Source organism: Euprymna scolopes, chromosome 11 (genome assembly GCF_053919585.1).
Source record: "Euprymna scolopes isolate OS-2025 chromosome 11, ASM5391958v1, whole genome shotgun sequence".
Taxonomy (NCBI): domain Eukaryota; kingdom Metazoa; phylum Mollusca; class Cephalopoda; order Sepiida; family Sepiolidae; genus Euprymna; species Euprymna scolopes.
The window spans coordinates 147,000,024-147,016,377 of NC_136492.1; the positions used below are offsets into that span (position 1 = coordinate 147,000,024).

The window sequence follows — 16,354 nt, forward strand, 5'->3', positions numbered from 1 at the left end:
ATTGATTTCCGATCTTATATTCTGACCAAAGTAATATATTATTATTTATCAAACTCAGATATTATTTACACTGCATAAAAGCTAGATTCACCTAAAATCGGATTTATCTCCCTTGCACCCTTTTTTTTTGTAAATATTTGTTTGCATTGTTTATTCTTTCAATAAATTCTTTTCATGTTGTCTTTAACTCCTTCTTAGTTTTTTTTTTCAATATATATTGTGTGTCCTCCCCTAGATATTTTCTTGGACATAACAGTAGCTTACTTGCCATACGTACATTCGTTAAAGCTGTCATTATTTATTTTCTCATGAAACATCTAAACGAGTTAAAGCAAACGTTTGAATGATTTACACATGTTGCTTTTTGTGTAGGGATTAGCTGGACTACCTGGTGAAGATGGACGTCCCGGAGAAGCTGGTCGACCAGGAAGATCTGGAATCAAAGGTCTTCCAGGATATGGATTGCCCGGTCCTAAAGGTCAACATGGTGATCCTGGACAACCTGGAGTGAGTTCATTAGGTCCTAAAGGAGACAAAGGTGAAGCAGGTACGTGAAACAATAGCTTCTAAAAAAAATATCAGATTCAACAAAATGATTTTTTCTGAATTTTTTTCTGGAATTTTTATCGATTCCGTCCAAAATATTCATTCTTTATATTATTTTGATTATTCGAACTATTGTCCTCATTTTTTAAGTTTAATAAAAAGAGGAATAAGTTATTCAAAATTATTAATTTACTGACCTTGATGCTGTTCAGAAAATAATGAAAAAGTGCTTTTACAGTGGATGCTTTTAAACTCTTTGGTAGAATTTGTTTCTGCTATTTGTGTCTGCTGCCAGTTGAAAGAGATTGATGCAGTAAAATGCTTGGCTGCTGCCGTAAACAAATAATGATAGTTAAAAATTGGTACAAACCTTTGATTTTTCAGCATGTAGGGTCCGGTCATGGGCAAAAAAGAATAGTAAAAAAAGAACAATGGCTGCTGCGTCTAATTATATACTAATGTGCCTTGTGAAGTAACAAAATTTCTCGTTACTTGATATGCAAATGAGATAATGCCAGCGGGAATATAAACCTGTTTTTCAGAGACGGGAATGGAATTTTGAATTGTGAGCTTCTACAGCAGTGTGTTGACTTTAACCACAAAAATTGTTAAAGGAAAGTACAGAATAGTTAACTATCTATACAATGCAGAGGCGTAACAGATCGACACAAACTGAAGCAAATTAAGCCATGTAACGGTAGAACGAATCATATAAATCCATCTTTTTATTAATACAATATATTTTTATGTGAGATTTTTATGATACTTTTGTAACGTATTATATTTTTACTTGCAGCAATGTGGTATGATAGTTCGGAAACATTTTCCTTTTTGAAATACGTGTTCTCTTTTAATTAAAACGTACATATGGAGCAAAAGTAATTCTGTAGAAATCAGAATGAATTTGAGATGAACTTTAAAAAAAAAATTATTTCAAACCCATTAAGATTCTTTAAACCTAATAATGAATAGTCAGTATTAATATTTGGAGTTTTAATTGAACCAAATGATTCAGCCAGAACACAAAAAATAATAAGAATAAAAATGTAAACGAAATTATATAAACATAAAATAACTAAAAAAATTATACTAACCTTACATTTATATATTTTTATTTATAGTTTTAGGTGCTCCTTATATTTAGTGAATCCTATTATTGGTTTAAGTCAAGGTGCAAACAGTGCCCCTTTCATTTTTAAACATTACTATTTAAATAATAATAAATATTTTTTTTGCTGATATTTCACCCTGTGCCTATTGGACGTAAAGGACTACAGTGATAATGTGTAGGGAACTGAGTAGCAAGATGTCTGTTCACATTAAACCTGAACTTCTGCATGTCAGTATAGTCAGGGAAGCAGTGGTTCAGGTTGGAATTCCGAAGTCTAGCAATTCAGAAGAATCCATTAGATTTTCAGCATCTACAGGTGGAATTTTGCTGCTTGTCAAGTTAGTCAGGAGTATTTATGTCAAGGGAGTATAAGTACTTTAAGTTCATCGGAGCACATTTCATTAAAATACTTGTAAAATATGCACAGGGATGCCAGATTTTGGTGATGGGACAGGGGTTGGTGTTTAGTTGATAGCACGGAACGTATTGGGTTGGAAACTCTTCTTTGAACACTGTCTAAAAGTGAGAAACTAAAGGCAAATGCAGTAGCCGAGATGCAGTAACAATACTCCATGCACGGGTGAATGGTGACCTTGTAAAGATATAGGATACTCTCAGGTGTGGGCAACTTTCTAAAACGAAGTATAATTTTAATATAATAAAAAATTATCGGTATTGTTCTAATTGACATATAATTTAAACCATGTGTTCCTTCAGCAAACTGACATTAAAGGAAGTGAAGAGTTTTGTTTTGTGAAGTAGAAAGGAAAACATGAATGGCTTCGGCTTATTGCTTTATGACACCGATTCTTTCATTGCTAGAAAAAATATGTCTACATTCACAAGTGCATAAATAAGAATATTTGCTATGTGGATATAAGGGGCTACTATTATGGACCATGTCTACAGGGGCACTATGTAGGGAGTTGAGAAGCAAAGTGTCTGTTTGCATTACATTTTAATTTCAACATTTAGGACAGACAGAGAAGCAGGAAGCAGGGGAGGAATTCCGACGTCTTGTAGTTTAAAGGAAGAAACTATCAGTGTAGAATGACTTTTGGCATCTAGAGACCTCTACAGTTAAGGGGTGGGATTTTGCTGCTTGTCAGGTTAGTCGTGGATGTTTATGTTGAGGGGGCACAAGTACTACAAGTATGTCAGAACACGTTCCATTAAAGTATTTGTAAAACAGACACAGGGATGCAGTATTGCGGTGATGGTTGGTAGTACAGGATATATTAGAGTTGGAAATGTCAAAAAGTTGGAAACGCAAGTGATAAATGCACTCAGATGTGAGCATGTTTATGATTTATTCTTGTTATAATGATCGAAACAGTTTTCATTTTCTTCTTTTTTTCCTTTCCATTTAGGACGCAAAGGAGAGTCTGGCCCTCGTGGATTCCCTGGTGCTAAGGGTCTTCCTGGTTTACCAGGACCAAAAGGTAATATATTTATTACAGTATTTTGGGATATCTCTGGTTTCAATTATCTTATTTTAACTTTTAGTAATAATTAAAACCAACAATATATATATATATAAATATATATATATATATATATATATATATATATATATATATATATATATATATATATATTTATACACATATATATATATATATATATATAGTATAAATTCCTTTCAATAATTGGAAATAAAAAACAGAAAAATTTGGATAATGTTTTAAGTATTATGTTTATCTAAAAATTGCAGCCTGATGCGGTCGCATTTCAAAAGAAATCGCAACTGAAAACATATATGAACATATGTAGCTAATAATATTTGTATAAATAAAAAAATTTTGCATTAATATTGCTTTCTTTGTTATTGAAAAGTTTTTATAAATACATATATATATATTGTATAGGTACATATATATGTGTGTATATATATATATATATATATATATATATATATATATATATATAAACGTTTGGAAAATGGTCCGATAAAGAGAAAACGATGATTACAAGAAAAACAAGCAAGAGTTGTCTGTGCTATTTAATGAAACGTGCATAAAAGAAAAAATGCTGCCTAAATATACTAATATATATATATATATATATATATATATATATATATATATATATATATAAACTTATCGACGAACACACAGTTCATCACTGTGGCTAAATCTAGCAAAATTGAAAACCTTAGCCCCAGTGACAGACGTCCGGCATTCTTACCACTGTGCCACAAAAACTTACTAATAGTAGAGAAGATATATTGTGTATAAATATTGTCATTTATTGTTTTTTTTTTTTTTGTGATATATATAAAATAAGAGTGCAAAGTTATGTCATACTGTGATTTATTAAAAAATTTTTCTTTGTTTCAAATCTGACAATAAACCGCAGCCCACATAACTTTGGTCTGTCAATTTATTTATTGTAAATTTATTTATCATAAATTTTTAAATAAATGTGTAAATCTTTAAATATTGAGTTTCACTTATGCTCTGGAGTTTGATTACATTAAGAATCGATCTAACCTAGTAACTGTTTTTTAACACAAATGCGCGCACACATACGCGTGTACACACGCGCATACACACACACGTATAAGACCCGACTTTACATAAGATAATTCATGTAAAATAATCCCATAACAAAATTCCTCTTCAGCAGCAATGTACATTGACAAATCTCAGTTGTCAAAAATTCAATAGGCTGTCATATGTAAATGGATGCCACCTAAAAAAAAATTAAGTAACAAACAATTTTTTCCATTAAAAATCGAGTACTCAAATAGTCCGCACTCTTCAAAGCTAATAAGCCTTAATTATCTTATCCATTCTTTTAATAAGTAACATTTAATCCTTTTTTATTTTTTAAACCTTCCCTCCCCCTTGATCATTAAATATCACATCACATGACCTGGGATTTGATTCTGATATGAATCGATCGATTTAGTAACTGTTTTTATATTACCACACACACACACACACACACACACACACACACACACACACACACACACACACACACACAATGACTGATTCTAAAATTTCTTAATGCAAAAAACAATTGGACTGTTTTGATTTTCCCAAACAATTGCTTAAAATAAAATTATTTTTCTTTACGAAAGGTTTTGATGGTCTGCCTGGTCAACCTGGTCTTGATGGTATGAAAGGTGAAAGAGGACTTGATGGTCTGCCTGGCACTGCTGGACCAAGAGGTAAACTCAACTTTCTCTCCGTTTTTACAGAATTTTATCAAACAGATTTATTCACTTTAACGGAAATTACACTTTACCCGAAAAAGCTACTCCTGATATTATTCCAATAGCAAAACTAAGCTTACACACACATTCAGACACAAAACACACAAATACACACACATGTATACACATATATTTTTATTAATATAAACAAATTTACTAGGTCGAGAGACTGGACAGGCTAATGTTTTGGACAGATGGTCGGTTAAAACCACGTCCTCATCAGGCAACTTAAAAAAGGTTGTCTTCCACAGAAGAAGCCCATCCTAAAACGAATGACTTATTTAAGTCGCCTGATGAGGACTTGTGGTTTAACCAGACCATATGTCCAAAACATTAGCATGTCCAGTCGCAACCTTGTAAATTTGTTTATATACATAAAAAAATATATATATCTTGCTCTTCTTTTATTGAGCAGTATTAATAATCTTGTTAAATTCAGCTTTTGGATAATTGCTAACAGTTCTGTTTCAAATATTCAAATTCCTTTGCATTGATTGACTTCTCATATCTAATAAGTTCCCCAACTCCTGCCACAGTAAAAGTTCCCCATACCATTATTCCTCCATTCCCGTATTTAACTGTCGTTTTTATGCAACTTGGCGAAAATTTTTCTCCAGTTCTTCGATTGGACCATTCGGGAGCATCACTAACAAGACAAAATTTTGATTCATCTTACCAGAAAACATTTCTGAACCAGTCTTTATCTTTCTTGCCATAACAGGAGAAAAATCTCTTTCTATCATTGATGTTTTTCTTAGATAAAAATGACTTCTTTGCACACCTTTTAGAAGAAAATCACATTTCTTTCATTCCGCTTGCTATTGTATATCTAGAACGAGAATTTCCTGCTGCTATTTTGAATTCCTTGCATAAGTTTTCTTTCGATCCTTCAAAACATTTAATTTAAGCCTGTGGTCGTCCTTCAAAGTGGATGCTCTAGGGCGACCAGATCCAGATTTCCTTCTTTTCACCGAGCATTTGACTTCGAACCTTTGAACAATTCACTTCACTTCTTTTCTTAAAATATCAAAAATCTGCTTGTAAGTCATTTTGGACTGCATTAATCCTGCAATTCAGTTTTTTTTATATCCTCGCCAAAATGCACTCTTACCATTTTTAGGATTAATTTTTCCACTTATTAACATATTCTATAATAATAAATAAATTTTCAGTCAAAGTTAACAAAAATTCATGGAAAACTATTGAAAATCGATTTCTTCCGTCTTTTACTTTTGACTCATTTATTTTGCTTATATAGCTTTTTTGTTAGTATTTTTAACTTCTTGACGTTGGTTTTGTGGTGTATTATTTGTGTGTTGCTGACAAAAATTTCTCTACCTTCGGAGAAAGGGCAGTTATATCTTTATTCTTTTTGTAAATGTTGTAATATTGCACTTGATTCTGTATTATGCATGGTAAGGTGACATGACAGTATACCCGTTGTATGAAAGAAGAAACGAAACACTGCGGCCAACTTCGAACTACGCATGGAACTTATATTAATTTTTTTTGATCTACACACTAAAAGGATCATCAGAAAAATTGAAAGAATAAAATAGGTTTATCCAACAAATGCTGTTGTTGCCATTAATGACGTTTGTTTAAATGAAAGAATGCTGCCTAAATACACACACAATATATATACAAATATATATATGTGTATGTATGTATGTATGTATGTATGTGTGTTGTGTGTGTAGACTAACAGAAGGTGAAACATGCGGCAATAGTCATGTATACATATGGTAGAGAGAATAGGTAGCAATTAAAAGTAATGAAACTATATAAGGTGTCTAATTTTCACTATGCTTTTACAAGTAAATCAAATTCTGGACAAGGGAAGTAACTCCGTCAAATATATTTATCAATTGTCTCCCTTTAACATAAAGTTATTTTTCTTCGAAAAAAGAGAATTCAAAGTTCAATAAACTTTATTTCATTAACTAGTCCATAAGAAAAAAAAAAAATGAAAGTTCTTTAGATTATGGTATTTAGAAATGTAATATATATATATATATATATATACTAGCAGTTCAGCTCGGCTTTGCTCGGGCCCTGTGTGCATATATTAAAAAGTTTGACTCATGTCCAGATAACTTACATCTAAAATTTCATGTGTTTAGACCCAAAATTGGCGGAGGAGTTTGGTAGAGTCTGCAAAGGTAAACTCTTTCAACTTTGACCCCTTGGCAGCCAAATTTTCGGCTAAAAAACGATTAAAAAGCTTGCTCTATGACTGAGAGACTTTTCACACATACATATATATATTGTGTGTACTGAAACATTTTCATCCTAAATACTACACAAGTATGCACAGTGTAGAAAATATGCATAAATATAATTGCGCTTAATAGTTAAGTGAAACTAATCACCCAATAAGAAACCATTAAAAAAACATGACTAATTAATTAATTAAAGTTCTATTTTCAAAGAATATGCAAATTAGTTTACTGTTATTTAGTCGCTTGCATATCCATGACTGAGTATATTCAAAAGTTCGTTTTAATAATTTTTAAATAGAAAATTATTCTTTTAATATCAATGTTAGTGTGACGAAAGACTCAACTTTATATATAAATGAATAAGCCTATACGCTGATTTGCAGCATACATGTAACGTAGTCGTTACATGTCAACACTCGGGACCCACACTTTGCATGCAGGCAAAGAAATAAAGACAAGGAAAGAATTCGACTCATTTTTTCAGTTGCAACAACAGACATTTATTTACAGGTACTTTCAGAATAACACTTTGTCTCTCGTTCAAAAGACTTCTCGTACACCAATGTGCTTAACAAGACTCTGCCGTGTTAAACATGTGGTAATCTGTTTTTTTCCGGCATGTTTAGGTCACATCTTTCCCTGTCGCGCTCAGGCAACATGTGTAACATGTCTATTTCTTTCCTCATTGGGTTTTAATTTTTTTATAACCTTTTTCTTTCTATCTTCCTCGCTGTGTCGTCACCTCACACACGGCTTGGTTATTTGCATACATGGGCTGTCGTGCAACTGCATCTATATGTACGTCTTACAGCTTACATGTATGTATTCATATAAGATAAACACATACATTAATTTATCATTAGTATCAAACACATTATCGCTTCTATTAATGCACACACAGAGCATGAATACGTATATATTAAATGTATATATGTGTTGAATCCAACAGTAATTTTCATATGATGTTCTTATTCATTTTTTAGGTTATAATGGCGCACGAGGAGCCAAAGGTGAACCTGGTCTTGCAGGATTTCCTGGTGAACCTGGACCTGTTGGTCCCAAGGGAAATCAAGGATACTCTGGTTTGAAAGGTAAGAAATGTTTTTATTTTTGTAGATTTAAATAATTAAAATACAAAAAAAAAAAAAATATTTCAAATCTTCTAATTTAAATGATTTATAATTTTTTAAAAAAATTATCTTTTTAAAATTTTATAAAATGATTTTGTAATCATACAAATATATGCACGTATTATAAATTATAAATCGTGGAAAGACTGATTAACGTTTAAATTCAATTTTATTTTAGGTATTAAAGGAGAGCCATCCAACGCTACATTGCCTGGAGCCCCTGGACGCAAAGGTGAAAGAGGTTTAGATGGATTGCCTGGACAACGAGGTAAATTATCACAATCTGTCAGAAATTCTTACTTGTACCAATGATTAAAATCAGGTGGAATATGATATAGTCCACCATCATAATTTCTTGTAGGTTTTATTTGAATCAACAATATCACTTAAACTTTTTACAACAAAAAATCTACGTACATATATACACTATTACTTACTATCTCATATTATATATATTATAAATTATAAATAATTATTTTTATACCTACAGACACTAGTGCTTCATACTTTCACAATCATCAATGTAGAAATTGACGATTGACACTGGTTAAAGAATTCAAATCGCACAATAAAGCCATCTTTGGCTGCACTAGCGAGGGTCTTAACCCCTAGGCCACTGTCAACCGCTATGGAATGTAGAGAAATTTTAACATTAACGTTAATTCAAATGATCTATAGTGATCAAGCGACAGGAGGTGTCGATCTCGCAATAAGGCTAACTGACCGACGTTTTTTTATTTCTCAAATATATAAATGCAATATATTTATTTATTTTTTAGGAAAAAATATATAAATGCAATATGTTTCGAAAAAAAATCTTACTTTCTATCGTCATTACTATCATCTGTTGAAGTAATTTTTCTAACCTGATAATTCAATCTTTGAATAAACTAGTTTTGCTTGAAACTAATTTCTATCAACGTAATTTTTTGGGGAGAAAAAAATAAAACAAAAACAAAATGAACTGTTGACAGGTTCATCATTATGGCTCAAAATGATGGCGTATATATATTTCCAAACTTGATTGACGGTTTCTATATTCACCTAATTTTAATCGGACAGATTGACAGACAGACAAAGCCTATTAAAACAAATACCAGGACATAAAAATGCAATTTTTAGTTTTCTTTTTCCTTTTTTATTTTCCAAATTAGTTAAATTTTTTATGACATTCTGATCTGTGGAAATTTTGTTCGTAGGTCTTGATGGTGTCCCTGGCCAGAAGGGAGAAAGAGGCCCGACAGGTGACGATGGATTGCCTGGTTTACCTGGAAGAGATGGAGCTAAAGGAGAACCTGGAATTGGACTCCCTGGGCGACCAGGACCTCAAGGACCTCCAGGCTTGAATGGAATTCCAGGTAAAAATTTTCAGAGGATATGGTTTTTAATAGAATATCTTTTAGTAAATATCTCTATTGTTTTGTAGTCTTTATTTGCAGTTTATTTTACATAAAATCTGATTATATATGATGAAAAGAATTTAAAAATCTAATTATATATCGTGAAAAGAATTTAAAAATCTAATTATATATCGTGAAAAGAATTTAAAAATCTAATTCTATATCGTGAAAAGAATTTAAAAATCTAATTCTATATCGTGAAAAGAATTTAAAAATCTAATTCTATATCGTAAAAAGAATTTAAAAATCTAATTCTATATCGTGAAAAGAATTTAAAAATCTAATTCTATATCGTGAAAAGAATTTAAAAATCTAATTATATATCGTGAAAAGAATTTAAAAATCTAATTCTATATCGTGAAAAGAATTTAAAAATCGAATTCTATATCGTAAAAAGAATTTAAAAATCTAATTCTATATCGTGAAAAGAATTTAAAAATCTAATTCTATATCGTGAAAAGAATTTAAAAATCTAATTATATATCGTAAAAAGAATTTAAAAATCTAATTCTATATCGTGAAAAGAATTTAAAAATCTAATTATACATCGTGAAAAGAATTTAAAAATCTAATTATATATCGTGAAAAGAATTTCAAAATCTAATTATATATCGTGAAAAGAATTTAAAAATCTAATTCTATATCGTGAAAAGAATTTAAAAATCTAATTCTATATCGTGAAAAGAATTTAAAAATCTAATTATACATCGTGAAAAGAATTTAAAAATCTAATTCTATATCGTGAAAAAAATTTAAAAATCTAATTATACATCGTGAAAAGAATTTAAAAATCTAATTCTATATCGTGAAAAGAATTTAAAAATCTAATTCTATATCGTGAAAAGCATTTAAAAATCTAATTATACATCGTGAAAAGAATTTAAAAATCTAATTCTATATCGTAAAAAGAATTTAAAAATCTAATTCTATATCGTGAAAAGAATTTAAAAATCTAATTATACATCGTGAAAAGAATTTAAAAATCTAATTCTATATCGTAAAAAGAATTTAAAAATCTAATTATACATCGTGAAAAGAATTTAAAAATCTAATTATACATCGTGAAAAGAATTTAAAAATCTAATTCTATATCGTAAAAAGAATTTAAAAATCTAATTATATATCGTGAAAAGAATTTAAAAATCTAATTATACATCGTGAAAAGAATTTAAAAATCTAATTCTATATCGTAAAAAGAATTTAAAAATCTAATTCTATATCGTGAAAAGAATTTAAAAATCTAATTATACATCGTGAAAAGAATTTAAAAATCTAATTATATATCGTAAAAAGAATTTAAAAATCTAATTCTATATCGTGAAAAGAATTTAAAAATCTAATTATACATCGTGAAAGAATTTAAAAATCTAATTATATATCGTGAAAAGAATTTCAAAATCTAATTATATATCGTGAAAAGAATTTAAAAATCTAATTCTATATCGTGAAAAGAATTTAAAAATCTAATTCTATATCGTGAAAAGAATTTAAAAATCTAATTATACATCGTGAAAAGAATTTAAAAATCTAATTCTATATCGTGAAAAGAATTTAAAAATCTAATTATACATCGTGAAAAGAATTTAAAAATCTAATTCTATATCGTGAAAAGAATTTAAAAATCTAATTCTATATCGTGAAAAGCATTTAAAAATCTAATTATACATCGTGAAAAGAATTTAAAAATCTAATTATATATCGTGAAAAGAATTTAAAAATCTAATTCTATATCGTGAAAAGAATTTAAAAATCTAATTATATATGATGAAAAGAATTTAAAAATCTAATTATATATCGTGAAAAGAATTTAAAAAATGAATTTGTTATTACGAATATTAAAACAATAAAAACAGTTTTTCTCGTATAGAAGAAACAATGATTGATGCTATTTTTTAAAATATGTTTTCCATAAAATGCAAATTTCAATCAACAAATCGAAATGTGTGTTTTAATCTTAATAGATTATATGAAAACTTTATATCAGATCAGTTCAAAACTTTTTACCGGTTTTTAAAAGAGTCATTTTAAACCAATTGTGATTTATTTCATCCATCTTGTTATTACTTAAACATATCGTCATAATTAATTGATAAGTTTTCTCTTATATTATCAAATCATCATTCATATGTTTCTGCAAAATTTTCATCCATGTTGTCCCCAAAACGACCCTCTTTAATCAACAGAGATGAGGCCATCTTCCATCATGATAATGCTCATCATAAGACAACATTACTTACCAAAGATCTCTTAGAAGAATTTTGTTTGGGAAATCTTGCCTCATCCTGTATATTCTCCTGACCTAGCTCCCTCGGATTATCACTTATTTTGAGGATTACAACAGCATTTAGATGGCGTTAGGTTAACATCATGAGAGGAGATTGAACATGTGTTTAAATTCATATTTCACATGAAATAATTTTGGAAGCGAGACATTTATAAGCTCGTAGGCAGATGAAATGAAGTTATAGAGAGCAAAGATCGTTGTTGTTATGAATAAAGATTTTAAAATAAACAGATCTTCATTTTTAATTTTAAATCGTCAAAACTTTTTGCACTGACCTCATATGTACTGCTGCAGTATGTGAATCTTAAAGACGAGCTTAGATCTGATGACCTCAGAGGAAGATTAAATCCGGACAGAGTTTCCAATGAAGAATCTGACAAGCTAACTAAGAATTTGCACATCACAAAACATCAAACTGCCGGTTTCTAGTCAACTTCTCTCTTGATATCTCCCTGCTTCCATTTTCTTTTCCTAAAATAAAACAAAGAAAAATAATTTTAAAACAAACATTTATTTTTTGCATATCAACGCTTAAGAAACATTTAATGTTGAAGTCAGTAATTTTAATAAAACTTTATACACTTCAAGTTTTTAATATCTTGAAATATAGCTTCTTTTGTTTTGTAGACGTCTATTTTGTCAGTAACTAATTTTATTTAAGTCATATTATATATTTAAAACGTGTTACAAGTTATCATTTTTTTTTAATTTCATTTTTCAAACAGGCGCTTCTGGATTGAAAGGAGAAATTGGTTCTGCTGGCCGCCCTGGAATACCAGGAACTCCAGGCCCCAAAGGAAAAGATGGCTTCCCAGGACAGCCAGGTCTTCCAGGATTAGATGGCAAACCAGGAAAAATGGGACAAATTGGCAACTCTGGATTACCAGGATTACCGGGTTAGTTGCTATTGTTATGTAATATGTAGATTTTATTCACATAACATCGGCTACGTATTAATTTTTCTATACCACACACACACACACACGCGCACACACACACACACACACACACACACACACACATATATATATATATATATATATATATATATATATAACAAATAAATAACAAAAGTCTGCATTCTAAATTTCAAGATATTGATCATCTTACAATTTATTTCTTAAAATACGTTGACATGCCCAATTTTTGACAGTACCTGTTTAATAGCACAAAATCATTCATTTAATTATTATATAAATCAATGAATCTATTCTGCCCTTAACTCCTCAAGAGAAAAACCAAATATCAATCCATTAAAAGAAAGTAAAATTTATATGGGCATGATTACAAAATCCGAAAATTACGAGAGAAGTTGCAATTACGTTTTATTTTTTCTTTTATTACGCCATTTTGAATTTCCAAGTAAAGTCACTAAAATTTAAATTTCGAATAAATTGTATTTATTCTGATATACATTAATACAAAAATATTTTATTTAATAGTTTTTATTTTTTTATTTATAATTAATCTATATATATTTATTTATATAATATTGATAATTGTAATATATATAACATATGTCTATATATTTATTTAATTTTTATACGAAACTAATTACTTAATATATTACATTTTGTTACCTGTTTATTAGACTAGATTTTATATCCATATAGAATTCTATTTTATTAATATTTTAATTAAGTTTAATACTAAATTAAACTATAATTGTTCCATTGCCATTTAATTACTTTTGATTAACTATTCTTAACATTAATAGATTTTTTTAATCTGTAAAAATTTGTATCACATTATGGTAAAAAGAAACATTGTTTTTTCTGAAGAAAACGAATTTTTTTCGGTTTTGATTTTTTTAAATGCGTGTCGTCCAAATTCTGATGAATCAACAACATTTTTTTTTATAGGAAGCAAAGGTGAACGTGGTGCCATTGGATTTTCTGGTGAACCCGGAAATGAAGGTCGACCTGGATTGCCCGGAATCAAAGGAGAACGTGGAGAGGATGGCTTGATTGGACTTCCTGGAAGAAATGGACTTGATGGCTTACCAGGTAAGAGAATTCAAGGCGGCTGTTTTGTTACACGTAAAACTATTGTTTACAACTTGAATTCAATCCAGCACGTCAGCGTCAAGCTGTATAAATATGCTAGCCTGGACAATTAGTTTATAGAATAGTGGATGAGCATGAAAACATGCTAGTAGAAATAAGGACAAACACATTATTATTGTTAAACCAAGTTATTTCTTTTCGATTTTTTCGACCATATTCCTTTAGTATGTTGCGGTCGATTCATTTGACCATATTCATTTGATATGAATAAATTATTTATACCAAATGTATATGATCGAATGGAATATCTTGGTTCACCTCCGATCAGATATTGCCTCATTATTTCTACTCATCTGCTGTAAAGCTCATTTCATTATCCCATTAATTAATTTTCCACTTTGTTTGAAATTTTCATTTTATATTTTAACTCGCTCATATACAAATAAGTGGCAAATATTTAACTGCATCTGAAAATGTACATTAAAGTCAATTGTGAATAGGATTTCGTTTCGGTTGAAAAATTATTTCGGAGGATATTTATTTTCCTCCTTGCTAAAAATTTCCGTAATAATAAAAAAAAATATGGCTTATAATATGAAAATATGTTTAATAAAAAATAAATAAATAAAATTAATTTTTTCAAATTTTAGAGGGCGGACCAGACCAAAATACAAGTAAAAAATGATATTGATGACATTAATAATTACTTAAAACACATCTAAAAAATAATAAAGTTTGATATAAATTTATAGATTTGAAAAAAAAAATTACTGGATTCACTTGGACAAATTTCTACATTTTTTCATAATTTTTCTTTTCTTTTCTTTGTAATGATTATTCTAAATGATTATTTTTTGAACAGGTGTAAAAGGCAATCCTGGACTTCCTGGTCTTTCTGGTATGAAAGGTGAACCGGGCCGAGTGGCAGAAAAAGGTGACAAAGGCGAACCAGGACTTTCTGGAATACCTGGACAGCGAGGCTTGGATGGAACACCAGGTTAAGAATCTCTCTCTCTCTCTCTCTCTCTCTCTCTCTCTCTCTTTCTCTCTCTCTCTCTCGTTTTCCTTCTCTCTTTTAAAAAGAAAAGGCAGAAATTATCCGTGAGAGTGGTGACAATAAGTTAGTCAGAGGGTGGGGGGTCTGGGTGACGGCTTTTGTTTTAGCTTTGTTCTATTAAAAATCAACCTGTTCCAACCACTAAATTATTATATGGATTAAATACTACATCCTCAGGTATTTTTTCTATGAAATGGCGCCAGACAAGTCATGAAGCCACTTGAAGTAAGTAGCTAAAAATCTATTATTTCAAGGTGAAAAACTAGCAAACAATAAATGTTTGGTAGATTTTGACCCCGCAAAAACAGTAATCCTTCTCCGCTTGTCAGAAACACGGTTTATGGAATGTGAGGACTAAAGGATAAGAGAAGGGTTAGGGTTATGAGCTGCCACAAATAAAACCGAGGTCGACTTTCTATGCTTCTTATTTAAAGATTATAAAAAAAGCTGTTTAAACATGTTCGAATGTGAATGAAGAAACTGTGAGTTGTTGTATTCGTAGGTGTTGAAAACTTGAGAAGAAAACGGATGTGGGTTGGAAGCAAGATATGTGCAGGTCTTCCATTTTTTTTTTTTTAATACCTGCCTTCCTCTGCTGATGTCTAGTCGAGTTCAATTAAAGTTTCTGAGACCCTGTCGGTGGGCATTAGAATACGCCGACTGCCCCCCCCCCCTGCAGAGGGTAAAAGTCCCTCAATGGGGGTCCTGGATATGACCTTAAACTATATCCAGTGGTGAGGCTCCAGCTTGTGGGCTTTGGGGAGTGTGGAGCCACCCTTTAATTACCATTGCTCCCAGGTCCACTCTGACCCAGAGTGGTAGTACCTGTTAGGGTCCCAACTATGGGTTAAATAGAAACCGACGTGAAAACAACAAATGGATTCTATTAAAAAAATTTCTTGAAAATCTTTGGATTCGGCATTAAATAACCCGAAAAGGGTTGATATTCCATAAAACAACCAACCAACCAACCAACAAAGTTTCTGACATACTTTCAAAGAAAGTTATGCAAACACACTGGAACTGCTTGTACTCATTGCTAGATGTTAACATTTTTATTCCAAGTTTTGCCTGGACTCTTCTCTTAACATTCGTTATTAAACTTGAGAGAAGAGTTTGGAGCGTTTTGTTTTTTATTATGGAAATCGCTCCAGACAAGGTGTGAAGCCACTCTTAAGGTGCTAACAAAATGACTGTGTCAAGTTCAAAACACTAACCAAGGATAAGTGTTAGATGGATAGATTCTAACTCATAAAACAGCAATTCTTCCTCCTTTGCCAGAAACATCGCTCATGAACTGTGAGGATTGAAATACAAAATAAACGACGTGAGAGTTGCTGAACAAACACTTTTTCACAGGCACTCCCACTGAACC

General features: G+C 30.4%; 1 protein-coding gene across 1 annotated transcript in view; it reads left to right on the top strand.

Moving 5' to 3' along the window:
* Positions 1–16,354, top strand: part of LOC145288105 (uncharacterized) — a 269,577-nt gene that overhangs the window by 226,006 nt on the left and 27,217 nt on the right. The window contains exons 20-28 of the mRNA XM_080136163.1: positions 373–547; positions 3,028–3,099; positions 4,746–4,835; positions 8,086–8,193; positions 8,411–8,500; positions 9,432–9,590; positions 12,642–12,812; positions 13,779–13,922; positions 14,785–14,919. Of these exons, the coding sequence (XP_079992289.1) occupies positions 373–547; positions 3,028–3,099; positions 4,746–4,835; positions 8,086–8,193; positions 8,411–8,500; positions 9,432–9,590; positions 12,642–12,812; positions 13,779–13,922; positions 14,785–14,919 (1,144 nt within the window). The remainder of the gene's footprint in view (positions 1–372; positions 548–3,027; positions 3,100–4,745; positions 4,836–8,085; positions 8,194–8,410; positions 8,501–9,431; positions 9,591–12,641; positions 12,813–13,778; positions 13,923–14,784; positions 14,920–16,354) is intronic.